Source organism: Rhineura floridana, chromosome 15 (assembly GCF_030035675.1).
Source record: "Rhineura floridana isolate rRhiFlo1 chromosome 15, rRhiFlo1.hap2, whole genome shotgun sequence".
Taxonomy (NCBI): domain Eukaryota; kingdom Metazoa; phylum Chordata; class Lepidosauria; order Squamata; family Rhineuridae; genus Rhineura; species Rhineura floridana.
In genome coordinates, this window is record NC_084494.1 from 5330232 (window position 1) to 5356357 (window position 26126).

The 26126-nt window shown below is 44.6% G+C and overlaps 1 protein-coding gene across 5 annotated transcripts in view; it reads left to right on the top strand.

Moving 5' to 3' along the window:
* Nucleotides 1–14970, top strand: part of THRAP3 (thyroid hormone receptor associated protein 3) — a 51538-nt gene extending 36568 nt beyond the window's left edge. For 3 of the 5 annotated variants that reach the window (XM_061596183.1, XM_061596185.1, XM_061596184.1), the window contains 8 exons: nt 50–802; nt 5631–5803; nt 7499–7604; nt 8740–8824; nt 11415–11596; nt 12654–12846; nt 13106–13264; nt 13626–14970. In XM_061596183.1, coding sequence (XP_061452167.1) covers nt 50–802; nt 5631–5803; nt 7499–7604; nt 8740–8824; nt 11415–11596; nt 12654–12846; nt 13106–13264; nt 13626–13847 — 1873 coding nt within the window. In that variant the 3' untranslated portion in view covers nt 13848–14970. The remainder of the gene's footprint in view (nt 1–49; nt 803–5630; nt 5804–7498; nt 7605–8739; nt 8825–11414; nt 11597–12653; nt 12847–13105; nt 13265–13625) is intronic. The other 2 variants (XM_061596188.1, XM_061596187.1) reach the window with 2 other exon arrangements.
* The last annotated feature ends 11156 nt before the right edge of the window (nt 14971–26126 follow it).

The following is a 26126-nucleotide window of genomic DNA, read 5'->3' on the forward strand; positions in this document are numbered from 1 at the left end:
TTAAGAGAGTTCCTGAATTGATGGTGGCTCTCACTTTCTTTATAAATAGGTATTTGGAAGAGCAAAAAGCTGAGAATGGGAAAGATAAAGAGCAGAAACTGACAAATTTGGAAAAGGAAAAAATGAAAGAGAAGGGAATTTTCTCTGACATGGGATTAGCAGAAGGTAAAATGAAAACGGATCCATATGCTTCCAAAGCTGACACAGAAAAGATATATCGTGGAAGTCAATCCCCAAAGCGCTATAAGCTCCGAGATGACTTTGAAAAGAAAATAGCAGAGTTCCACAAAGAGAGCCACTATGGCAAAGAGGAGGCAGATGAACCTGAGAAGAAGGTTAAGGGCAAAGGGCGAAAGGAATCCACTTTTGAGGAGGATGAGGAGGATGAGCCCAAGTTTCTGTCTAAGACGTTATCTGCTTCCAGCAAAAACCAGGAGGAAGATCGGACGGGCAAATGGGAAGGTCTAGTGTTTTTGCCTGCAGCCAAAGAGAAGCAGAGGAAAGCTGAGGAGGTGGAGGAGGAATCCTATGCTGAGCAGTCTAAGAAAGAGGAGAGGCAGGCTGCCAAGAGAGCAGAAGCCAGCCACAGAGGGTTTGTGCCAGAGAAGAATTTCCGAGTGACCACTTACAAAGCCGGCCAGGAAAAAAATGCTACTTCACCACCACCAAGAAAAGCTTCAGAGGGCAGAGACAAGACAAGCACCCGGGGAGAGGGCCTGGCCCCTGGCAAGTCCTCCTTTTCCATTACTCGTGAGACCCAGGTCAACCTCCGAATGGATTCATTTGATGAGGATCTTGCACGGTGAGCGGCTCACTTTCTCTCCCCACAGCTGGAATAAAGGGGAAAGGGTTAGGGTGAGCCAAAGTGGAAAAATCGTTCAGGATTGCAGTATATCTTCTCAGCAGTCTTTTAAAAATATTAACCATCCAGAACCAAGATAGACCTAATAAAATGGCGTGAACTACACTCACTTTGAAAAGAGATAATTCAGTAGTTTAAAAAATGTATTCTGTAAATGCTAAAGGAAGGTTGGTCTGCTTTATTCTTTGATGTTGGCCATGTTCAGACATAAAGATATGTCAGTGTTTCTCGCTTATCATGGCTGATTGTGAATGAACAGCACACTGGTGGGTGCTGCCCCGTTCCCCAGGCACTCGCAGAATGACAAACCAGGAAGCCTTGGCTTCCCGTTATGTCCAAGCCAGGGAGCGTAGTTAATTGAGAAGTTGTCAACCTTTTTGGGCCAGTGGGCACACTTGGAATCTTGAGCGAGTGCTGTGGGGGTGTGGCGTAAAGCAAAATGGCTGTGGGGGGCCATGGCATAATGACTGCTGCATCTAAAAGAGCAGAAAAGAGACAGGACTACAAAATAGTGCATGCCAGTGCCCCCCTCCCATTAGCTATCCTATCAGTTGGGGGAAGGCACCTACATCAGCCACCATTGCGCTTGCTCAGAGAGAGAAGCTCTTTGAATCTCTTGTCAGAACAAATGGGAGGATAGGTGGGTGCCCAATCCTGGCATCCAATGAAATGTGAGCATGTTTAAGAGGGTGTGTTCAATGTAGGAGAGGCTGAGCCAGTGAAACATGAACCAAGATGGGAGAACTGGAGTGCTTGGTCTTAGATAAGAGCATTGATATAGTGAGCATAACGAAGACCTGGTGGAATGGAGAAAACCAGTGGGATACGGTTATCCCTGGATATAAACTATATCAGAAGGACAGGGAAGGACGTATTGGTGGCGGAGTCGCTCTATATGTGAAAGAAGGCATTGAATCCAGCAAGCTCGAAACCCCAAAAGAGGCAGACTCCTCCACAGAATCATTGTGGGTGGTGATATCATGACCCAGGAGGGATTTAATACTGGGAACGATCTATCATCTCCCTGATCAAAATGCTCAGGGAGACCTTGAGATGAGATATGAAATTGAGGAAGCATCCAAACTAGGAAATGTGGTAGTAATGGGTGACTTCAACTACCCAGTCATAGACTGGCCGCATATGTGTTCCAGTCATGACAAAGAAGCAAAATTTCTAGATATTCTAAATGACTATTCCCTAGACCAGTTGGTCATGGAACCGACCAGAGGGACGGCAACCCTGGACTTAATCCTCAGTGGGGACCGGGACCTGGTGCGAGATGTAAATGTTGTTGAACCGATTGGGAGCAGTGACCATAGTGCTATTAAATTAAACATACATGTAAATGGCCAATTGCCAAGAAAATCCAACACGGTCACATTTGACTTCAAAAGAGGAAACATCACAAAAATGAGGGGATTGGTAAAAAGAAAGCTGAAAAACAAAGTCCAGAGGACTCGAAAATGCTTGGAAGTTGTTTAAAAACGCTATATTAGAAGCACAACTGGAGTGCATACCGCAGATCAGAAAAGGTACCGCCAGGGCCAAGAAGATGCCAGCATGGTTAACGAGCAAAGTCAAGGAAGCTCTTAGAGGCAAAAAGTCTTCCTTCAGAAAATGGAAGTCTTGTCCGAATGAAGAAAATGAAAAAGAACACAAACTCTGGCAAAAGAAATGCAAGAAGACAATAAGGGATGCTAAAAAAGAATTTGAGGAGCACATTGCTAAGAACATAAAAACCAACAACAACAAATTCTATAAATACATTCAAAGCAGGAGACCATCTAGGGAGGCGATTGGACCCTTGGATGATAAAGGGAGTCAAAGGTGTACTAAAGAACGATAAGGAGATTGCAGAGAAGCTAAATGAATTCTTTGCATCTGTCTTCACAGTGGAAGATATAGGGCAGATCCCTGAACCTGAACTAGCATTTGCAGGAAGGGATTCTGAGGAACTGAGACAAATAGTGGTAACGAGAGAGGAAGTTCTAGGCTTAATGGACAATATAAAAACTGAGAAATCACCGGGCCCGGATGGCATCCACCCGAGAGTTCTCAGAGAACTCAAATGTGAAATTGCTGATCTGCTAACTAAAATATGTAACTTGTCCCTCTGTGCCTGAGGACTGGAAAGTGGCAAATGTAACGCCAATATTCAAAAAGGGATCCAGAGGGGATCCCGGAAATTACAGGCCAGTTAGCTTAACTTCTGTCCCTGGAAAACTGGTAGAAAGTATTATTAAAGTTAGATTAACTAAGCACATAGAAGAACAAGCTTTGCTGAAGCAGAGCCAGCATGCCTTCTGCAAGGGAAAGTCCTGTCTCAGTAACCTATTAGAATTCTTTGAGAGTGTCAACAAGCATATAGATAGAGGTGATCCAGTTGGACATAGTGTACTTAGACTTTCAAAAAACGTTTGACAAGGTACCTCACCAAAGACTTCTGAGGAAGCTTAGCAGTCATGGAATAAGAGGAGAGGTCCTCTTGTGGATAAGGAATTGGTTAAGAAGCAGAAAGCAGAGAGTAGGAATAAATGGACAGTTCTCCCAATGGAGGGCTGTAGAAAGTAGAGTCCCTCAAGGATCGGTTTGGGACCTGTACTTTTCAACTTGTTCATTAATGACCTAGAATTAGGAGTGAGCAGTGAAGTGGCCAAGTTTGCTGATGACACTAAATTGTTCAGGGTTGTTAAAACAAAAAGGGATTGCGAAGAGCTCCAAAAAGACCTCTCCAAACTGAGTGAATGGGCAGAAAAATGGCAAATGCAATTCAATATAAACAAGTGTAAAATTATGCATATTGGAGCAAAAAATCTGAATTTCACATATACGCTCAAGGGGTCTGAACTGGCGGTGACCGACCAGGAGAGAGACCTCAGGGTTGTAGTGGACAGCATGATGAAAATGTCGACCCAGTGTGCGGCAGCTGTGAAAAAGGCAAATTCCATGCTAGCGATAATTAGGAAAGGTATTGAAAATAAAACAGCCGATATCATAATGCTGTTGTATAAATCTATGGTGCAGCCGCATTTGGAATACTGTGTACAGTTCTGGTCGCCTCATCTCAAAAAGGATATTCTAGAGTTGGAAAAGGTTCAGAAGAGGGCAACCAGAATGATCAAGGGGATGGAGCGACTCCCTTATGAGGAAAGGTTGCAGCATTTGGGGCTTTTTAGTTTAGAGAAAAAGCAGGTCAGAGGAGACATGATAGAAGTGTATAAAATTATGCATGGCATTGAGAAAGTGGATAGAGAAAAGTTCTTTTCCCTCATAATACTAGAACTCATGGACATTCAAAGAAGCTGAATGTTGGAAGATTCAGGACAGACAAAAGGAAGTACTTCTTTACTCAGTGCATAGTTAAACTATGGAATTTGCTCCCACAAGATGCAGTAATGGCCACCAGCTTGGATGGCTTTGAAAGAAGATTAGACAAATTCATGGAGGACAGGGCTATCAATGGCTACTAGCCATGATGGCTGTGCTCTGCCACCCTAGTCAGAGGCAGCATGCTTCTGAAAACCAGTTGCCGGAAGCCTCAGGAGGGGAGAGTGTTCTTGCACTCGGGTCCTGCTTGCAGGCTTCCCCTAGGCACCTGGTTGGCCACTGTGAGAACAGGATGCTGGACTAGATGGGCCACTGGCCTGATCCAGCAGGCTCTTCCTATGTTCTTATGTTAACATGAAGTGAGCAAGAAGAGCAAGCAGTTTCCTTCGCATTGTGGATTTCTGAAAGGATACTTGCTCTTCCACAGGCACTGTCGAAGGCACTAATGAGCACGCTGGTGCATGTGGACACCATGTTGATGACCCCCTGCCCGGAGTTCTTATCCAAAGGTCACTTGAAGCAAGCAAGCCAAGCTATAGTTCACAGCAGAAAAAAGGGCCCCCTTCCTCCTTTTCTTCAGCTTAGAAAATTTCTTCCCAAGCCTCAAATACAATTGTGAAGCACGAGGAAGCCATATCTCACTTTGTTGGGCACAACTTCTGTCTCTAGCCATAGTGGTACCAATGCCCATTGGGAAATAATGCAGGAGAAAAAGCAGGAACATGAGTGTGCATGCAAACAAAACATATGGAATAGAGGGTTGTATCCAACTAAGTTTTATGCTGGGAATAGACACATTGGAATCAATGGACCTAAGATAGTCGTGTCCGTAGGTTTCAGTGGATTTGCTCTGAATAGGACTTAACTTGGATACAACTCAATAAATGTAAAATATCACTCCTAAATTTATCATTGAGGGCCTTCAATGACAAGTCTTTGAATCAAAGAATTGGAGACTGACCAACATAATCTGTGTTGTCCTCAACCCCAAGCCAGACATCTGTTCACTAGCCTCACCACAGATGAGTTCAGACACTCATGTCCGCCGTAATTGAGAGAACTGCAGAAACAAGTTTGCTTGCTAATAATTGAAGAATACAGCTAGTGAACTTTCATAGCTACTATGTATTTTATTCCTCATATTGTTGGCTATTGCTGTTGATTAACTTGGCTTTTATACCAAAACAGTGTCTTGTGGCACCTTAAGGGCTAAACAATTGATATGGTAGAAGGTTTTATGGGTTAGAGTTTGCAAGTCCACACCCATGGTTACACAGTATATGTCATCAGATAAATCCCTTATGCCGTGATCTTTGTTAAGCTGCCACAATACACTCTTACTTCGTTCACTGCACCAGGCATACGTGGCTGCCTCTCTGTAAGTTTTTGTTCTTAGCAGATGTACTCATTAATGAGTATTCTTCTTGTGTTTCCCCACCAGCCCAAGTGGAATTTTGGCACAGGAACGCAAGCTGTGTCGTGACCTGGTGCACAGCAACAAAAAGGAGCAGGAGTTTCGCTCCATTTTCCATCACATCCAGTCAGCCCAGTCTCAGCGGAGTCCCTCGGAGCTCTTTGCTCAGCATATAGTGACGATTGTTCACCATGTGAAAGGTGAGTTGCATTTGAGTCTGGTGTTAGTTTATTGATTGATTTAAAATATTTCTGTCCCGGTCTTGGTTTTATAAGATGGTCCCAGAGCAGGTTACAATTGCCAGTAAAATACTTAGCCAGCAATGAAACACAGATAACACAACAAACTCTTAAAATATAAATGTTTTCTAAAGTGTTTATTAAGGCAAACACACTTAAATAATGGATCTGCCCTGTTGCTATAGATCCATAGCAGGATAGGGAATATCGTATACAATCCTGCATCTTTCTCTTGGGCTTTTTCTTTTCCTGGAGTTTATTCACTGTGACTAGTGTTTTATTTTGCAGTTGTGAAGGCTTTCCACATGGGAAGAGTGAGAAATGCATTGAAAGGATTATTGTCTCCATTTTACCTCTTTTGTTTCATTTTCATTTTGGTCCACTTCCAAGCTGTTCCAGTGTGTACAAACTAAGTTCAAGTGGCCAACTGGCAGCTCCCTTAATTTTTATATCTCTCTGGTGAGCTTACCAATGTGTGGGCATGGTAAAAGATTTATCCACAATTTTTACTAATAAAGAAGAGAAAGCTGTTTTTCTAGTTGTGAAAGAGTTGACAACTGAATGCCCAAATTCTTTATTTGGGATTTTGTACACAGTGCCCCAGCTGTGCCTGAACATATGTGATCTGGAACTTCAAAATTCTTACTACTCAATGGCACCAACTTTATTATGAAGCCTGTGTCAGTCTGTGTGGCAAAAAGAGATATTCATCCCTGATGGGTATGGTAGACTGTTTGTCCATTGGCTCTCTATTGAAGAAGTTGACCTAAACTAATTAGCAGCATGGAGTTTCTCAGTAGTTGGGGCAGAATGTTGGGTGTATTTCTTTCCGTTTAGTGTCTTCTTACCAATACCTCCACCCAAGGAAGTCTGGTTTAAAAATAAGTACAAGGGTCACTTCACCTGAATCCATAAGCAATCTAGGAACAGGATGGTATGTGAGAGAAGGATGAAGTACTGAGGCATCCTTTTGGTATTCCATAGACTCCTAGCCCACCTGAAACTCCCCCTCCTTCTGAAAAAAATTAGATGGCTACCTTGCAAGGAAAAACGATGGCAATAAAAAGCCTTTATCTCGACTTTCAGCATTGGGCAATGGTATAAAAATGTATGGAAGACTGCAGTTGCAGAAAAATCCCCCATCAAATTCATATGTTGAAGAGAAAAGGAAAAATCTGACTTTTATGCTGTTTGACAAAACGTAACTAATTTTACAAATGGGACTATCACAGAATGTTCCTTCTCCATCCAATCTTCAGATTTGGATATCAGGATAAATTGATACTATGGCCGCAGTAAGACTGACTGTAGGTTTTCCTATAGAAAAAATATAAAGAAACATATGTATGTTAACAGTCTAGTCAAGTTTGTAATGCTTTGCTGATCTTCATATGATGATAGCCCTTGTATTGGGCGTTACTTATACTTAAGACTTCTGTGGTGTACTTCCATGAATAAAAGCACTTTAAAAAACCCAGCCTGTATCTCTTAACCTGCAGAGAGATGGATCTTCTCCTTTTCTCATTTCTCCCTTCCCCTCTATATCGTTTCCTTCCCAAATTGGTTGCACACCCTCTTGCAGTAGTCACTTTTACGTTGTCTGAAAGTCTAAATGCAATGTTAACTATAAGGTGTTTCCTCACTGCATATCAACAGAGCATCACTTTGGGTCTTCGGGAATGACGTTGAATGAGCGCTTTACAAAATACCTAAAACGAGCGGAGCAAGAGTCTGCTAAGAACAAAAGCCCTGAAATCCACAGGTGAGTGGACCTTTGCACGTAGGCAGGCAGGGTAGGGTAGAAGAACAGGCATCTGTAAGTAGACCTTTGGGGCATAACTCACCAGCACGAAAAAGGGCAGCCTGTAGACAAAAGCATCTGCTAGATTTAGGGTCTTGACGTGTACTTAAAAATCGTGAGGCATTTAAGAGACTTTCTGAATCCCAGCCCTTATATAGTATCAGGGTAGCAGTTTGCTGCTTGCCATTTGGTTGCTGATCAGGAGCAATTGCTTCTTGTGCAAGACAAACTCTGCCTTACTCTCCATCCTGTCACTGTCTTGGTTGCCTATCCAAAAAAGAGTAACTTGGGAAGGCAGATGTTTAAACTGTCATTGTGTGTGAGTATGCATGTTACTTTGCTGGCCTTAAGGACTATGGTGCAAGGATATGCAACATCCTCCCCCAAAACTGAAATCTGCAACTAAATAAAGTATGCAAATTGATTATTTGCTGTTCATGGCAAAGGCAATGATGCTATGGTCACATCCTCACAACTGAAACTTACTCAGCCACTGTTCTGACTTGTGGGATTTCAGCAGATAGTGGTGCTGTCATATGTTCTCAGGCCTCAAGGGTAGAAACTGGCTATTTTAAAAGAAAGCCCTCTGAGATTCTCAGGAAGTTGAATTAAGAGTCTGCATATATAAGAATGAGCTTTCAGTGCAAGATGGAAGACTTGGGAGTAAAGAACTAGCTAGAAAGTACTCTTCCTTTTATCCATCACTCTTTAAGGTGCCTTAATATCATGGATCGTTTTTCTTTGAACAAGTTCAGGTTTACCAGCAACAAGTTGTCCAATGCCACTAGGGAGTCTCATGACTGAACAGGGGATTGAATCTTTCCTTTGGGTCCCTAGATGTTATTGGACTCCAACTCCCATCAGCCCCAGCTAGTATGGCCAATGGTCACGAAAGATGGGAATTGTAGTCCAGCAACATCTGGGGACCCAAAGGTTGGGAAAGGCTGCACTGACATCTGTCCATCACTTGCCATTTCTTACACAATGGAACTGATGCTTAATTGATACATTCCCTGAATGGCAAAAGTGTGTATATGTGGGGGCTCTATGACTTTTCCTTGGCTTTTTCTTACTTGCGCGCTCTCTTTGTTTTTAGGAGGATAGACATTTCTCCCAGTTCTTTTAGGAAACATGGATTCTCACAAGAGGAAATCAAAAGTTCCAAAGAACCCAGCTACAAGGTGAACTGTTGCTTTGATCTGTAGTTAAACGCAATGTGTGCACTTTGGGCATGAACTTGTTGTTTTAAAAAAGTGATATTTTTGTTTAACTTGCTCTCTACTTAAGTTTGTGTTTTTCTTTCAAGGATGGGCATAATTCTAAAAATGAACTACAAAGGGTTAATTTTTATTAAAAAAAATGTATCAACAACCTTTGTGAAGTGGTTAGAAATATGGTAAATGACCCCAAAGTCAATTGAGGTTGAGCTTGAGACAAAAAAAGTGGAATTTTGGAAACAAGTGACCTTGATGATGGAAGAGACTTTTTGTGATATTTTGCTGCTTGTAAGTATGACTAAATCACTTGTCTTACCCGTGATATTTCCAACCATGTTTTCAAAAAGACGTGCATGTCAGGAAGAGAGGAGAGTAAATCAGATCCGTATCTGAGCCAAACACACAGATTTTTTTTTGCTAATGTGGTGTTTTCTGTTGACTACCGTTAGTTTATTTTTAAAAATGCTACTGAGACTTAAATGCTCTCTTGGGGGTCTCTTAAACATTTATGGGCAGTGAAATGATTGTATACCACTAATCTTAATACCATTAAAATATTTTAAGCCCCCCCCCCAAACCATCCTGAGTTTAAGCATTGTCTGTTTACTTTCATACACATTTGTCTTAAAGGTTTTTAGCAATGCTGCCAAAGGTTTGCTTTCATATCATGCCTGTGTTCTCAGTTTCTCCACACACACTTGTCGCTTTTGAAAGATAATAGACTGCTGGATTTGATGCGGCCTTATCTCTCTTCCACACCACCCGACGGTGAACATGCGTGTGCATGTGCACACATGAATAGGCACATACTTCAGGTTTACAAACAGTCAGGAGCTTCTTAGATGGCTCTGCATGAAATGGAACTGCACAAATGGCTACAACAACCTGTCTAGCTTTCACTGATGACATTTGAGGATGAAACGAGTTTCGATTGTGGTGATGACAGATCGGCTTTATTTTCTGAGTTGAAAAGAGAGTTCTCCTTCACCTGTGGAAGGCAAAAGCTGCTCAATCATCCAACAATGCCAGCACCTTTATTTTAGCCAAAAACTGGGCTAGAGGCTTGTGTAAGTAAAGTGCTAAATAGAGAGCTGCTACCCATTCTCTTTTTAAGTCAAAACTGACTGTCCCACTTCTCCCTGGTCCGGTTATACCAAAGTTACAGAGTTGGGTAAAGAGGCTCTACAATAACAAAGACACTTGTAACAATTCAAAAAAGACTTCTTGGGTTGCTTTCCTGCTATCAACGGAAGATTTGTCTTTTCCAATATAGTTTAATCATCTTATAATTTTCTTCTGTTTTTAGCCATTTCTTCCCAGATCCTAAATAAATATCCTAAATAAGGACAGGGGTGGTGAAATAGTGGGACGGGACATATTGTGTCTTCATTGTTTCTGCTTTGTTTCTGGGAATCTCATTCTGTAAAGGGATCTTCAAGGATACCCAACTTTTCCTGCTACAGCTCCAAGCACACTGTTGATGCTGAATAAATGTTTTATGTTCCTAAGTATTGTTAAGAATAAGTAAATTGGATGCATTTATTTTGTGCAACATGTTCAGCTGTCAGAGTCCGAGATCCCAAAGAATTAAGGAGCCTCTTGCCAAACTGTCAGTAGGAGTGGTAAAGGGCAAGAAAAATGGCAATGGAGACAAGGAAGGGGGTGTGGACACTAGTTTTTAGCTGAACAACAGAATCTGGGGGTTGTATAATCTTGGGGAGGGTGCAGTGGGCACAGCCTGAGCTCCAACTCTTGTCCCGTAGCAGCCATGTCAAATTTGGCTCCCATTTAGTTTCCAGGAGCAGGTCTGTGTTCAAAACTTTTCTGCCATCCAGAGTGTGAGAAACATGAAGCCTAGTTCTGTGCTTACAGTGTACAACTCTGAATTTGGGAGGTGAAGATGATGGAGAGCAAAATATTCAGCAGCCCCTTCAAGGCTCATTGTGTATCTCTCTACAGCCAGTGGTGATTAGAGGGGGAATACACAAATGAAGGCTGGCTCCTTCTTACCCTTGGATCTAGAATGGAAGGAATTGGCTCTGCTGTGATATTGAGAGCAGAGCTGGTAGACATTTTCCCTTCTCTTTCCATAACTGCAGCCAATCTCTCCTGCTGTGAGAAGAGAAGGGCCTCTTCCCAGGCATGGGGAATAAATTCTGTTGTTCAGTCAATTCCCTGCAGAAGGCAAGAAGCTATCAGAAGAAAAGAACACAGTTCTTAGCTTTGGCATTTAACAGATAGCTGTCCCTTGAGTCTTAACACTCCCTGTTGTTGTTTTTCCTTTGGACACCAAAGGCTCTTGGCTTTGGCAATGAGTTTCCTCCCTGGTTTGATTAATAATTACTTACATTTGGCAACAAGATAAGTGGATGCTGAAAGACTGAAATCTTTTGCTTGGGTCTTGTGAAGCCATTCAGTATGTGCATTAGCACCAGCATAACTTGCTGTGCTTGAGGACTTTTTCAGTCCAGAGCAAGGTAAAAAGAGGGTGTAGCTGGGAAGGAATTGCTGACGGTTTAGGTGTCAAATCTTTTCCCTATTTCTCTCCCTGCAGGCTGAAAGCAAATATAAAGAGGACCCGGTTGACCTGCGGCTTGACATTGAGCGTCGTAAAAAACATAAAGAGAAAGATAAGCGAGGCAAGTCAAGGGAATCGGTGGATTCCAGACCCTCGAGTCATTCACGGGAGAGATCGACAGAGAAAACGGAGAGGTCCCATAAGGGGTCGAAAAAGAAGTATGTAGGAGGAGAGCCACTCTGCACTTTATTCTTTCCTTTTTATTAGAAGTGTTACAAACTTCTTGTTTGCTGACCATGCTGATAATGAGGTGAAATAATGAAACATCACACAGAAGAGGCTAGTTGAAGGATGGGAAAACCGTCTCGGCCCAAGAACTGCACTGATGCTTTTAAAGAAGCTTTGTTTTAAGATGTTTTTAAAGATGGTTATTTTTAATATATTTCAAAGTCTGTTTATGAGATGTTTTAGAGTGTTTTTAGTGTTTTTGTTTGCCACCCTGAGCTCCTACTGGGAGGAAGGATGAGATATACATTTAATAAATAATAATAATTTCCTCAAGGGGAATCTCCTTGGGGGGGTATGGACACATGCTGGTGGGAGTGGGGCAGAAGGGGGTGGCGATGGAGGTGACTGTAACAGTAGGCTCAGTTCAAGTCATGCAAAAGCCAGAAATTTCTACAGACACAGACACTTCTCCACCCTCCCTCCAGTCAAGTAAGAGGCACTCTGGCTTGCAGTTTGGGGATGGTCTGGGAGGGGTATCGTGGCCTAGTAAAAGTCCCAAGTAGATAGGCCTTGAGGGCCACATTTGGCCCCTGGCCTCAGGTTTCCCAGCCCAGGGCTAATTGGTACTTGTGTGTACTTGAGCACTGCCGTTCAGGTCATGTTTCATAACTGTGTGTATGATGAGCACCTGTGTTGCTGGATTGGACCAGAGGCCCAGAGAACAAGAGGCTGGATAAAGGAAGTGAGAGTGCACTGGCTTTCATGTTTAATCTCTGCATCTCCCGCTGAGTAGCTTCCAAGACACTGGTCTCTGGAATCACCGGTTGCAAAGACCCAAATTAAAGATGCTGTGCGGCCATTGGAGACCACAGGGTATGCGCAGTGCCAGATGGTTGCAGAGGCAGGGAAGTCCCTGCTTTTTGATGTGGGGGGGTATGATTCTGCCTCTCCCACTTGCACCCAGAGGGCGGAAAGGGGAGGACTGAAGTTGAGGCAGCAGAAGCTTGCCCTCCCTTGACACTCTTGCCTCTCTCCTCCTTGACTCAGGAAGCACCGGCGTGTGCGGGAGCGATCGAGGTCCAGCTCTTCATCATCCCAGTCCTCCCGCTCTTACAAAGCAGAGGAATACCCTGAGGAGACTGAAGAACGGGAGGAGGCTGTCCCAGGCTTTGACAAATCTCGCCTTGGCACCAAGGAATTTGCGGGTGCGACTGAGAGGGGCAGAGCCCGAGGAACCTTTGTAAGTTGCTTTTTCAGAGGGTGTGTCCCTTCCATGTATTCACCGAGCAGGACACCATTATCCCTCCCTCTCGGGAGAAGCTTCCTACTTAGTGCACAACCTACATCACAGACCTGATGAAAGGGCAAACAGCTCCTTTTAAAGGGGGGGGGGGAAATGCTGCAGAAATCTTGATAGGCCATCCCAGACCCAGCCGCCACCTCTTGCTGTCTGTCTCTCCCCTTTTGACTTTTCCTTCCTCTCTCTCTGCTGTTGGCAGCAGCAGTTCCGCGCCAGGGGCCGTGGCTGGGGAAGAGGAGCCTTTCCTGGCAACAGCAACAACAACAACAGCAGTGGCGGCAGCACCGACTTCCAGAAGCGAAGCCGGGAGGAGGAGTGGGACCCCGAGTACACGCCCAAGAGCAAGAAGTACTACCTGGTACGTGCACAGGGCCTCTGTGTGTGTGGCTGTGAGATGCCTATGTGGAAAGTGTCCTGTCCACTAGGGGGCAGGTGCCAGGTTCTGTTTGAGGGGCTGGGTTTGGGTTAGGCTCCGGTGGCTTTGTCCTTATTGCCTCTTCAGCCAAGTGGCTTTACTGGAGGGCTTAGTCACACAACACAGATGGTGAGGGGCTTATTCCTGGGTGGTTCTCCTCCTCTCATGCCTGTGGTGGGAAACGTGGCAGCAGTCACTAGGGACAGCGGGGAGGGAACCAGAAGTGACACGGGGCCCCTTGGGGGGCTGCTGAGGAATTCTCCATATGCTGACTGACCAACTTCCTTTTCTTTTCCCCTTGCAGCATGATGACCGCGAGGGCGAAGGGGGTGAGAAGTGGGTGAACAGAGGCCGAGGCCGGGGCATCTTCCCCCGAGGGAGGGGCCGTTTCCTGTACCGGAAATCGAGCACCAGCCCCAAATGGGCCCATGACAAATTTAGTGGAGAGGAGGGAGAGATTGAGGATGATGAGAGTGGGGCTGAAAACAGAGAGGACAAAGATGTCCTTCAGTCGGTGGCGGAGTAGCCGTGTCCAGCGGAAGGGGGGCCCTGAGACTCTGAAGCAGCAAGAACCTCTAGAGGGCGGCCTCTGTCAGTCTGGACTGTAATTGATCCTTATTGACTAGTTGAATGTGTTTTTCTCCTGTGTTTTTTTTTAGTGACCCCCTGGAGGACAATGGAGTGAGTTCAGCCCAATACTATTGGCAATCATTTTGTCTTTTTTTTTTAATGTGATGATAGAGATGGGGAATTAATTCCTCATTTCTCTTTGTTTCCCCCTTCTTCCTGTTTGTGGGCTTTTTAAAATCCTTTGTTTTTAAGCATTTGCATATATATTAAAAAAAATACACCTTACAATGGTTAATTTTAGAAAGGCCTTTATGGTTCTTTATATATAGGAGAAAAATGCATGTGAATAAACATCTGAATAGAAACCGTTGGGACCAAATTCTGTGGTGGTCTTAATTTAAAGGAACTTTTTTCCTACTTGAATTTGGAGTCATTTTTTTTTAGGGAATCGCCTTTTGTTTTCCTTCTTTTATGCGTTGAAGTTTTAAAGTTTAGCATGGCACCGTTGGATATGGGAGGGACCCTAGTTCCCCATCCACCCCCATCAAAATGCAAAACTGTTGGCTCATGCTAGCAGCATTTCAGTCTGTTCATTCTAGATTTCTTGCATACCCTCTTTTCCTCCAACTGCCAATCTGAACACTATTTTTGGGGTCACATAGTTTTCTAAGAAACTTGTGAATATACTAGGTTTTAAAAAACAAACCTATAGCATGAAGAATGAGGATTTTTTCCAGTATTTTTATTACTTTTGTAAAGCAATTTTGACTCACTTCTGTGATGGCCATGGTAAGTTGCTGATACGTTGGGTTTGTGATTCTCTTGAGCTTTAAATCTGCAGCACCCAAAAGGCATTGGGCAGGTGATGTTCTCTCTCCCAAGCCAACCGCAGAAGATGTAGTTGCTCTATCGAGAAATCTGTCCCCTGCAAATGAGACTTTGCAGTGCTTCTTTGTTCCCCTTTTCCTCTCTGTGCTATAAATAGAGCTCATTTTGTGGAGCTGGTGCAGTTCTTGCTTGGCAAAGCCTGCAAATTTTTGTTTTGACTCCTTGTTCAAATAAAATTAAATTGAAATGAACCATGTGGACCTTTTTTAATTACTACTTTTATTGATTTTTTTCCCTTCCCATGCTATGATTGCAGCATATAACCTTACATCAAACAGGGCCAACATAGCAATGCTGGGCAAAAGAAAACAAACAAAAGAGGTGTTCAGAGCTCATTAGGAGTAGCAGGAACATGCCCAGCAGCCATGAGTTCAATATTGCAAATAAGTCCTATGTGTGTGCCTCTCCACCTGATTGGCTAGGACTCCCAGATGGGTGGAGGAGCCTGCCCCCCTCCCTCTCTCTTCCTCTCTCTCTCTCTCCCTCTGTGTGTGTGTGTGTGAGAGAGAGAGAGAGAGAGAGAATATGCATAGCCAGTGTGGCTATGCAAAGCATATTTGCACTGCCACCTCACATGCTCATTGAACACCTGAGGGGGGTTGTTTTGAGGGGCCCTAGAAAAGAGGCAAAGTGGGGGAGGAAAGAAGTGTTAGGACCAGGGGCTGGATTGGGGTTCTAAGCAACAGATTCCAACATAGAAGCAACTATAGTGTGTGTGAGAGAGAATGTCACCAGGTGGTCCATAGGCACAAATGTCTATACTTTCCGGATACCATAAACAGGCTTCATTCTTTTTGCTCTTTATGCTGTCAACCCACTGGCTCATGAAAGGCAAATGGGGGGGGGGGTCCATGTGTGCAACTTGATTTTTTTCTTGCTTTATCTTTCTGGGATGTTTCCTTTTTGTTAGAGACACACATCTCTGTAGAAAGAAACATGAGGTAGGTGCAAGGATTAAACCCATCAGAAATGGGTGGGGTATAGCCCAGTTCTGTTGTTTCCAGGAGCTATGATCTTTTTCCTTCTCCCAAGTTTTTAATTAAAACAAAAATCAACCTGCCTTGTTGCCCAAGGGCATAATTAGAGTAACTATCAAAGTCTTTTGGCAGTTCTCACAACTCCTGTCTTCTGGGGCGTTGTGGCGCCTGCTTTTCAGGAGAGGTGCTGTCAGCAAGTCTTCTAGCTCATATCCTTTAGATTAGGTATGGGGAAGCTTTGGTCCTTGTCCAGATGTTGCTGAATCACAACTCCCCCCCCCATCTCTGGCCCTTGTCCTTGGCTCATGGGAGTGGTAGTTCAGCAACATCTGGAGGGCCAAACATTCCCTACACCTGCTTTAGATACACTCTGATCATTCTTCATCTCTTGCCCCTGAGTGGTGACTTTCCCAGAGGCCATAGAATGCTGCATGGTGAACAGGGACTGTGAACCCTTCTGTCAGATGATACAGTTTACTGCAGCATAATGGCTCTGGACTGGGTCTTGTTGAGGGCAACTTCACACATTAGAACATAGTGGACACATTTCATGTAGTGAAGCAGGAACGGCAGTATTACAGAGTCGCAATTGGTCCCATGACTGGCTGCACAGTGAAGAGAAGATGTCTACCACCTTCACATGTTACATATCTGCTGTGCTTTCAAACATGAAGTGGCTCAAAAGCTTTCAGCCTTTGGGTTGTGTTTTTTGGGTTTTGGGGGCTTTAAATTGCTTAAAAGCACCATTTCCAGGTGGGATTTTAGATGCAACCAATTAACTGAGTATGGGTTTTACCCTGCTGTGTACCCTTAGAAATTCAGAGTAGGGTTACGGCCCAAAGCCCATAATAACATGATTTAGTGGCTCTTTGCGGGACAGGGTGGTTCTTAAAGGTAGTCACTATAGAATCACATTCCCAAGTCTGCCCACCTGTCCCAAATAATATTGCTGGTAGAAAGTGATCAGCTTTGGGCTTTTCTGGATCTGGTGGATGACTGTTGAAGACCCTGAGGATCTCCAAGAACACCTTGTATGCGCCTCCAAATGGTGGATTATTTTGGCCGACCAACATTACTGTGAATGCAATAAAGATATAGGGGGAACGTTAAGATTAGAATTAGAAACTTGAACTATACTTAAAGGCAGCTGACCAGCCTCAGATGCTGGAGCACTGGTGTCACACTCACTTAAGAAAGATCCATATTGGGCCAAACACCGTGTCACAAAGCTGCAAGATTTCAAGATCTCCAAAACTTTCCATCAGGCTAGATAGGTACCTAAGGGTCGGGAGAGAATCCCAAATTATGGTAACGTGTTCATTAGGACCAATCAAAACAAATGGATGTGAGCAAGCTTAATGTTAGAACTCTTTGTGAGGGTGGATATTAAAACAAAAGTGCCCGGGGGCGAGGAGGAGGGAGAGAGAAAATTGAGCATGATGTAAAATCCCCAAAGCCTACGGTGTGTAACGGTCTTAAAATATACTACAAGATGAGTTGTTCAGACATAATTAGATCAGCCTCACTAGCTACAAAAGACCACAGGAGGCATGCAGTACTACTGGGGCAAGTCAGCAGTAATGGCTGTTGCCCCATTTAAATGTATTTAACTACCAAATTTTATAGAACAGAGTAGCTGGATTTTATTATACAGCCACCAGAGTGGCTGTATATTATAGCCAGCATGGATTTTTCACATTCCACAATGTTAAATTGAAAATCCCCTCCCATTCCATACTGATGCTTCCCATAAGCTTGTTCCAAAACAAAACCTTACAAAACTTACAGACCTAACTGAGAAATGCTTGCTTAACAACCCTCTAAGTTTTCATGGCAATACGCAAAACACTCGGAGCGCATCGAGAGTTCAAAATATAGAACAAGATAAACATCCAGACCCCTGTTGTAATTTTTTCTGGCAATGGGTCTCGTAATTCGTTGAAATTAATTAAAAATCAGCCATGTTCACAGAGTAAATGAAACCCTGTTACTGATCTTGCCCCATACTCTGACCGTCTTCTGCAGTTTACAAGTAAAAAAAAATGCATGGCTGATTTTTAATTAATTTAAGAAATTTAACATTGAAGTCTGATAGCAGAGGCATGCTCAGTAAGAACTAACTCTCAGTTTTCTAAAAGTGAGTTTGGCTTGGCTAATCGGGGCCACACCCATGCCAGGCCTTGACTTCACATGATTAGACAGTCATGGCTTCCCCCCAAGAATCCTGGGAAGTGTAGTTTGTGAAGGGTGCTGAGAGGAGACTTCTGTTCCCCTGACAGAGCTCCAATGGCCAGAGTGGTTTAGTAGTCAGCCGCTCTGATAGAAGGTCTGTGAGAAGAACAGGGCTTCTCCTAGCAACTCTCAGCACCCTTAATTAACTACTCTTCCCAGGATTCTTTGAGGGAAGCCATGACTGTCTAAAGTGAAATAAAGGCCTGGTGTGGATGTGCCAGGGACAGCTTTGGTTTAAATTTGGGTGGGAGGCTACATGTGCCTGCTGTACAATAAAAAGGTGGGGGAAAGCCTGAAAAAGAATGATACTGTTCACAATGTTTTCCTTTTGGAAAGGAAAGGGGCTTTGCCTCTGCCCAGTGCCCACTCCCCCAATCCCCTCCCTCCCCCAGGTCAGTTTCACCTATCCTAAGCATGATTGCACAGGAGTAAATCCCACTGAACTTAAAAAGCATGCAAATTATCAAACCTGCCATCCCCTCCCTCACATTATCTCCCTTTTGCCCCTTCCAATCCCCTCCTTTCCCTTCCTCCTCCCCCAGTTTCAGATTCAACTGTTAATGCACCCAAAATAGAAATAGAACATAACCTCTAGTTTGAAACACAAAAGGCTGTCTTCGCCATCACATGACAATGACCAATAAAAAGAATTTGAAATGAATAAAAATAAATTTGACACAGATTTCTAGGATGAATAATGAGAGAAATATAATTTTCTAGGATAGATTCTCTGTAGAAACAGTAGTAACACAGAAAAGAAACAAAGTAAGGACACCAACAAACATACAAAAATGTAATTCACCTTTGGAGATGGCAGGTGTTGCCACTACTCACCATATGCTCAGAGGCACATGTTACCAAATTCTTCCAAGGTACACAGGAAGTGGATTGGACTGTGAAAGACCAACCCAAATTGTGTTTGCATTTTGACCAATTTGTAGGGCAGTACAATATCTCGGAGAGGAGGTCAGGTCTCCTGCTCCCCTGGTGCATTCACTATGGCTGCCCAATTTCCCTGCTTTTAAAAGTTTGATTTAATTATCTGTTGGCTATAGGTACGTTCTTAAACCGCAAGGGGTTTTTTGCCTATTAGTGAATATTTTTTTTAATGGAGGGAGCAACCTTTATTGCTGTGTTTCTCCTGCAGTCTCTTGCACTGAGCAAAGCTCACCTATCATGACTGAACAGCTCATATATTCCATCTGAAGAGTGTTACATTCAGCCTTTGGGGCACAATATTATCTCATGACTTCTCTTCCGCTTTAACATCCTGCCCGAGCAGGCAAAGCTAGCCCTAGGAATGGATAAATAGCACTCTTGAGTTAGGAGTGCTTTCAGCACCCCCACCCCATCCTCTGTCAGCCTTGCAGAACTATCCAGAGGGTTTATGGGGCCTGGTGCAGGTGTGAGGCTAGGGGCCCTGCTGCTGTGCTGTACAAGGATCAATGCTTGTTGTGTGTACAAAGCTGAGGGCCACATGCAAGAATTATTGCATGCACAGACTGCATGTGAGAATTCTCACCTGCAGCTCCTCCTTGCGCATGGATCAAGAGGAATGATGGATGTACTTCATTATTTCTTACATGGGAATAAGGAATAGGGGTCGGGTTCTGCTTCTCCTGAGCACCTCCACCAAATTCCAAACCCCTGTTGGCAGAGCTGCTTCTGCTTCCTGGGGCTGCAGATCCTCTAGCTGGAAGAGTCCTGCCTACCTCGCCTTATATACCCAGTGGATCACTGTGCTCTGCGGGTGAGGACCTCCTGCAGATACCATCTTATCAGGAGGTCTGTTCTCCACAGCATAGGAAGCAGACCTTTAGTGTAGTGGCACCTCCCCTTTGGAATTCCCTCCCCCTAAATATTAGACAGGCGCCATCTCTGTTACCTTTTTGGTGCCTACTGAAGACCTTCCTCTTTCAACAAGCCTTTTAAGTAGAGACCTTATCCCAGTCTGTGTCTGTCTTGGAATTGCTTTTTTAAAGATGTTTTTAAAGCTTTTTTTAAAAATATGTTTTGCTTTAATATGTTTTTAAAGATGTTTTGCTTTAATATGTTTTTAAAGATGTTTTGTTTTAATATATTTTAATGTCTGTTTTTATGACATTTTATTGTGTTTTCTTTTGCTGCCCTGGGCTCCTGCCAGGAGGAAGGGCAGGATGATGATGATGATGATAATAAAAGTCCCACAGGTCTTCTGGTTTTGTGCCCTCACTTACTCAGGAGGGATTCCTCCCTTAAGGCCTGGCCTCACGCCAATCCTGCGCCTTTCCCTGTGGTAACTGCCACAGAAAATTACTCCCCAGTGGCACCTTGCCTGGAAATCGGAGGTGGCATTCGCTCACTCCACTCATTTTTACGTAGCGCAAATGACATCAAAGCGGAAATTGAAAAAGAAACATGCCTTAAAGCTAATTGCAGGAAGATCATTTTTGTCGTTAGTACCCAAACAACCTGTAGAACCTTGAAAAAAAGGTTCCAAACACTTGCTTTTTGCCACCCTAGCTCACTGCAGACAGTACATTCAACAAATACAGCCACTGAGCTCAGCTCAGCAGCACCCTTCCCAAGGTCAGCACCCCAGGCAACTGCCTGCCCTGCCCTCCCTATGAGCAGAAGTTCTGAGAATTCTATAACTCACTTGCAACTTTGACATTCAGGTCCTAATATAAAGGTGTTACCATCTGGGGGGCTGGCCTGTGGCCCTTCAGATGTTGCTTGATTCCAGCCCATCAGTCCCAGCCAGCATAGTTAATGGTTAAGGATGATGGAGGCTAGCCACATTTTGGCCACCTCTGTTTACTGTGAATAATTTCTTGCTCTGTTCCAGAGAGCTTTTTCAGGAAAGCTTGTGTGACAGCAGATCCTCTAGCTGGAAGAGGCCCTAGGGTAAATAGCATTCATCTCCAACCTCATTGCAAGGTGTGCTGCAAAGGGGGAAATTGTAGGCCTAAATGCACACCTCTAGCATTCAATTCCACCACCTTTGGAGCATTACAACTCTGGCTTTTGCGTTTTAATGGCCTGTGCTCCAGAAGGCAGTGGGCCTGCATTTAGTGCCATTTCCAAGTGTTGGAAACGCTTGCACATACACCTGGGGCAGCTGCAAGCACCCTCTTGCAGAGGGCCCTGTGCAAATGTGCCAGACTTCAGAGGAGAAAAGCAGACGTTTTCTATGCGCTATAGCCTATGAAATTAAGGGCTGCTGCAGGTGGAGCAGTTCTGAGGGCTCCCCTGCCCCCTAGTGAGGGGCGCTTGGATGGAAGGAATTCTGCTCCTCTAGGGCTTGGCTGTGGGAGAAAGCAGGCAGGAGCAGCTGTGCCCATTTGCTTTCGGACTTGGGAAGAATCTCCTCCTTGTGCTTCCTCATTGCTAGTTTACTATGACATCTTAATGCGTGTTGCTTGCTGTGCAGCATAAAAAAGTTGATAGGATCAAGTACGAGATACTCTAGCCATGCATGAAATACTGACCGCAGGTCTAGCCGTCATAATCAAACCTTGGAGGGAGTCTGCATTAGAAACCATGGCAGATTAAGAATAACAGAAGTTAACAGATGAGGAATTTGGCCATGTGAAGCAGCCTTGAAGGGCTGAGTCAGACTGCTTTGTCCAGGACTGACTGGAGTGGCTCTCCAGAATCTAGGATAGAGAAGTCTCCTTCCCAGCCTGGATACATGAGGATAATTTATGTTCTAGGCAGGGGCCAAAAAACCCCTTTTCAAATGCAGGATCCAGTATCATGCTGTACTTGCTATCAGAGAGCACCAAACACCCCAACAGATGGGAATACACACACATGCAAACCGGTGGCTTTATAGCTCCAGATTCCAGAGAAGTGGAAAGTCTGCTCTACAATTATCTCAGGAGCACAACTGAGAACTAAAAATAAGAAGGTACGTGTGGCCACAGCTCTGTGGGTTATGCTGTAGAAAGCGCACCCTTTTTTGGTCTTGCTTTTAGCTTTCTTTTTACAAAGTCAAGTTTCTAGCCCTTATGATTTGAGGGGCAACAGGACTGCTTAGGGTTAGCATCAAAGTCAGGAGCATTCATACCATGGTATTCCTGATCTCTATGTATGGATGTGAAAGTTGGACAGCGGAAAAAGTGGATAAGAGAAAAATCAACTCTGGTGTTGGAGGAGAGCTTTGTGCATACCATGGACTGCGAAAAAGACAAATAATTGGGTGTTAGAACAAATTAAACCAGAACTGTCACTAGAAGCTAAAATGATGAAACTGAGGTTATCATACTTTGGGCACATAATGAGAAGACATGATTCACTAGAAAAGACCATAATTCTGGGAAAAACAGTAGAAAAAGAGGAAGGCCAAACAAGAGATGGATTGATTCCATAAAGGAAGCCACAGACCTGAACTTACAAGATCTGAACAGGGTGGTTCATGATAGATGCTCTTGGAGGTCACTGATTCATAAGGTCGCCATAAGTCGTAATCGACTTGAAGGCACATAACAACAACTAGGACTGCTTAAAATGCAAGAAGGGTGTGTGGCAACATTCTAAAGGTTGAGCCTTCTGGGTAGGACTCTCCTTGGTCTATGAAACATGAGCAAAAGCTATTTATTGCCTGATCTGTCTCCCTAGGAAACTGACATGGGGATGATCCTGGGAGGAACAGCAGTTTTCCCCGGTCAGGAATGCAGAGCTACCACCTTCTTGTTTCTGCGCAAAAAACTTCTGGAATCTCAGTTTCCATCACTGCATTTTGCTGTTAGATTAGCCAGTTGCCATTTAAATGGCAGATGCAGAGATTTTATGGTGCTGTGGATTGTCAGAGAACAAACAGGTACTTCTGCTTGTGGGGGTCAAGCAAAGTTGGAATGCCTCAGTGTTAACATCCTCCGTATTAAGAGGATGCCATGGGCAGGACGCAAAAGGGGGATATGTTGACATAAGGAACTGCATTCATGTCAACTAACTTATTGTGTGTTTAGGTTACGACACAGAGATAAAATATCGAAGTCCATATTAAGGCAATGCTTTTATTGGGCCAATCAAAATGTCATGCAATATTGTCCAAGCTTTAGAGTTCCCCAGAACTCTATGAGCCTGGATTTTCAAACACATGGGGAGGGGGAAGGCTGTGTCAGCCAAGCTCAGTTTAAGATGGATTGTGGGAGGAGCCAGCAGATATTCAAATGAGACTCAGGAGCTTGCAGGTTTCATGTTGCACTGCAGCATCTGGGAAGAAGAAAGGCATAATGGCTGAGAAACAGGGCCCTCTCAATTTTCATGAGCTGCTTCTTCCCAGGAGGCCGCACTGCAACATGAAACCTGCAAGCTCCTGAACGTGTCTTATTTGAATATCTGCTAGCTCCTCCCACACTCAGTTAAGACTTCTCAGATGGTTCTCTGTCGCCTAATACAAAATGTCTCTAGATTATTTACACACACAATTAAAAAAACCATTGACAGCAAAACAATATCCAAACACACACACACAGAGAGAAACAGCATAAGCATGATTATCATAATCCCTCAAAAGTCTATGAGAAGTGGTACATCTTAACCTGGTGCTGAAAGGCTGTTAACACTGGCACCCGGCAGGCCTCACTGGGGAGGCCACAATTGAAAAGGCCCTCTCTCTTTTTGCCAAACCTCTCTTTGAGGGAGCATCCAGAGAGGGGCCTCAGGTGATGAGCATAGTGCACAGGTATGTTCAAGTTGACAGCTTGACTAACACCAGCAGCCTTTCTTCTTTCCTTGTTTTCTTGTTTTAACATTGAGTTCTAATTACTTGGAGAGTTAGTATATAACAATGTTAAAAAAAAAGAGGGGAGGGGAGCTATAGCCAATAAATCAGGTGTGTCTTTCCTGTGGCCCTTCAGGTGTTGCTGGATTTACAACAGCCATCATCCACAACCATTTGCTATGCTGGCTGGGGGTGACGGGAGCTAGAATCCAGCACTATCTGGAGGGCCATAGGTTAGCCACCACTGCGATCAACTGAATTACCCACCAAAGGCTTCTTCAACCTACAGCCTTCTGGATGGTGGACTATAATTCCCATAATCCCTGACCCATTGGCCATGCTGGCTGGGGCTGATGGGAGTTGGGAGTCCAAGACATCTGGCAGAAACGAAGTTGGGATAGCCTAGCCTGAGTCGATAGGACAGAATTCACCTGATGTGTAAAAGATAATAATGAAAGTACCAGGCTTGCCTCCCTTAGGAGAGAGTCTTAGTGTCAGGATCGGTACACAATAAGACTACACTCATCCATGATTTGATCATGGATGAAGATGCCCAGCACAGGTTGCAGGGACAGGAAGGAGGAGTTGCTGTGGTCTACAGGACTTCCATCTCTGTCACCAGGAAACCACTCTGTCTTGGAGCTGGCTGTGAGGGCCTGCACCTAGTGTCCGGCCAAGGAGATAGTAAACTAGGGTTGCTGCTGGTGTACTATCCACCCTGCTGCCTGGCAGCTTCTCTGACTGAGCTGGCAGAGGCCATCTCGGTTGTGATATTGGAGCAGCCCAGAACGATAGTCCTGGGTGATTTCAAGGTCCATTCTGAGGCTGCCTCTAGTGTTCCGACTCGGGACTTCATGGCCTCCATGACGACCATGGGGCTGTGTCAAACTGTCACCGGCCTGACGCATAGGGCAGGGCACACCCTCGACTTGGTTTTTGCTCCAGATGGTGGGGTGGTCTGGAGATGGAGGGGTGGATGTCACCCCATTGTCATGGTCAGACCACTTCCTGGTGAAGTTTAGACTTACGGCTCTGATTCTCCCCTGCAGGGGTGATGCACAGATTAAGATGATCCGCCCCCAGAGACTAATGGAACCCACTGGATTCCTGAATGCCCTGGGGGAGTTCCCAGTAGATAGAGCAGGTGACCCTGTTGAACCCCTTGTCACACTGTGGAACAGTGAGGCACGTCGGGCTCTGGACACAGTTACCCTCGAAAGCCCTCTCTGACATTGTGGAGCCTGGTTTGCACCTTGGTACACCAATGAGCTAAGGGTAATGAAGCTGGCTGGATGACGGCTAGAGCACAAGTGGCGAAAGATGTGCTGGGAGGCTGATCGGGCATGAGTAAACCATCATAACCATGCCTAATGTGTGGCGGTGAGGGCAGCAAAGAAGGCCCACTTCTCTGCTACTATCACATCCTCAAGTAGCCATCCAGTGGAGCTTTTCCGTAGTTACGGCTCTGTTGACATCAACTCCAGGAAATGGAGTTTTAGACCCTTCAGATGCCCACTGTAAATTGTTTGCAAGGCACTTTGAGGGTAAAGTTGCTGACCTCCATAGCAATCTTGATGCCCCATCCACATCTACTGTAGTCCCCATGGAGGTGTCCAGTGCAACATCTGCTGCAATGTCTTGGGATTGGTTTCAGTTGATGCAGCCTGATGATGTGGAGAAGGTGCTTGCAACGATGCAGCCAGCAACGTGTCCTCTTGACCCTTGTCTCTCTTGGCTTATTAAAGCTTGCCAAGGGGGTTTGCCTGAGTGGATCCAGGGTGTGGTCAATGGATTGTTGCAGGAGGGAGTGGTTCCAGCCTCCCTGAAAGAGGTGGTGATCCGACCGCTCCTGAAAAAGCCCACCCTGGACCCATTTGTTTGTGACAACTACCGCCTGGTCGCAAAGACGCCCTTTTTAGGGAAGATGATTGAGAGAGTTGTGGCACACCAATTGCAAGTACTCCTGGATTAAACAAATTATCTTTACCCATTTCTAGTCTGGGTTCAGGCCTGGTTATGACACTGAATCAGCCTTGGTTGCCCTGATGAATGACCTTTATTGGGCGGAGGACGGGGGAGTGCGACCCTGTTATTCTTACTTGATCTCTAGGTGGCTTTTCCGACTTGGTGAGATGGGTATCGGAGGCAGTGTTTTACAGTGGTTCCAATCCTATCTCCAGAGTCGTTTTCAGATAATAGCATTGGGTGATTGTCCTTTGGCCCCCTGGCAGTCGTGCAGTAGGGTGCCACAGGGTACCATCTTGTCTCCCATGATGTTTAACATCTATATGGAGCCCTTAGGAGCGGTCATCAGGAGATTTGGGGCAAGGTGTCAGCAGTACACTGATGATACCCAGCTCTATTTCTCTGTAACATCTGAATTGGGAGAGGCCGTCCACGCCCTGGACCGCTGCCTGGACTCGGTGGT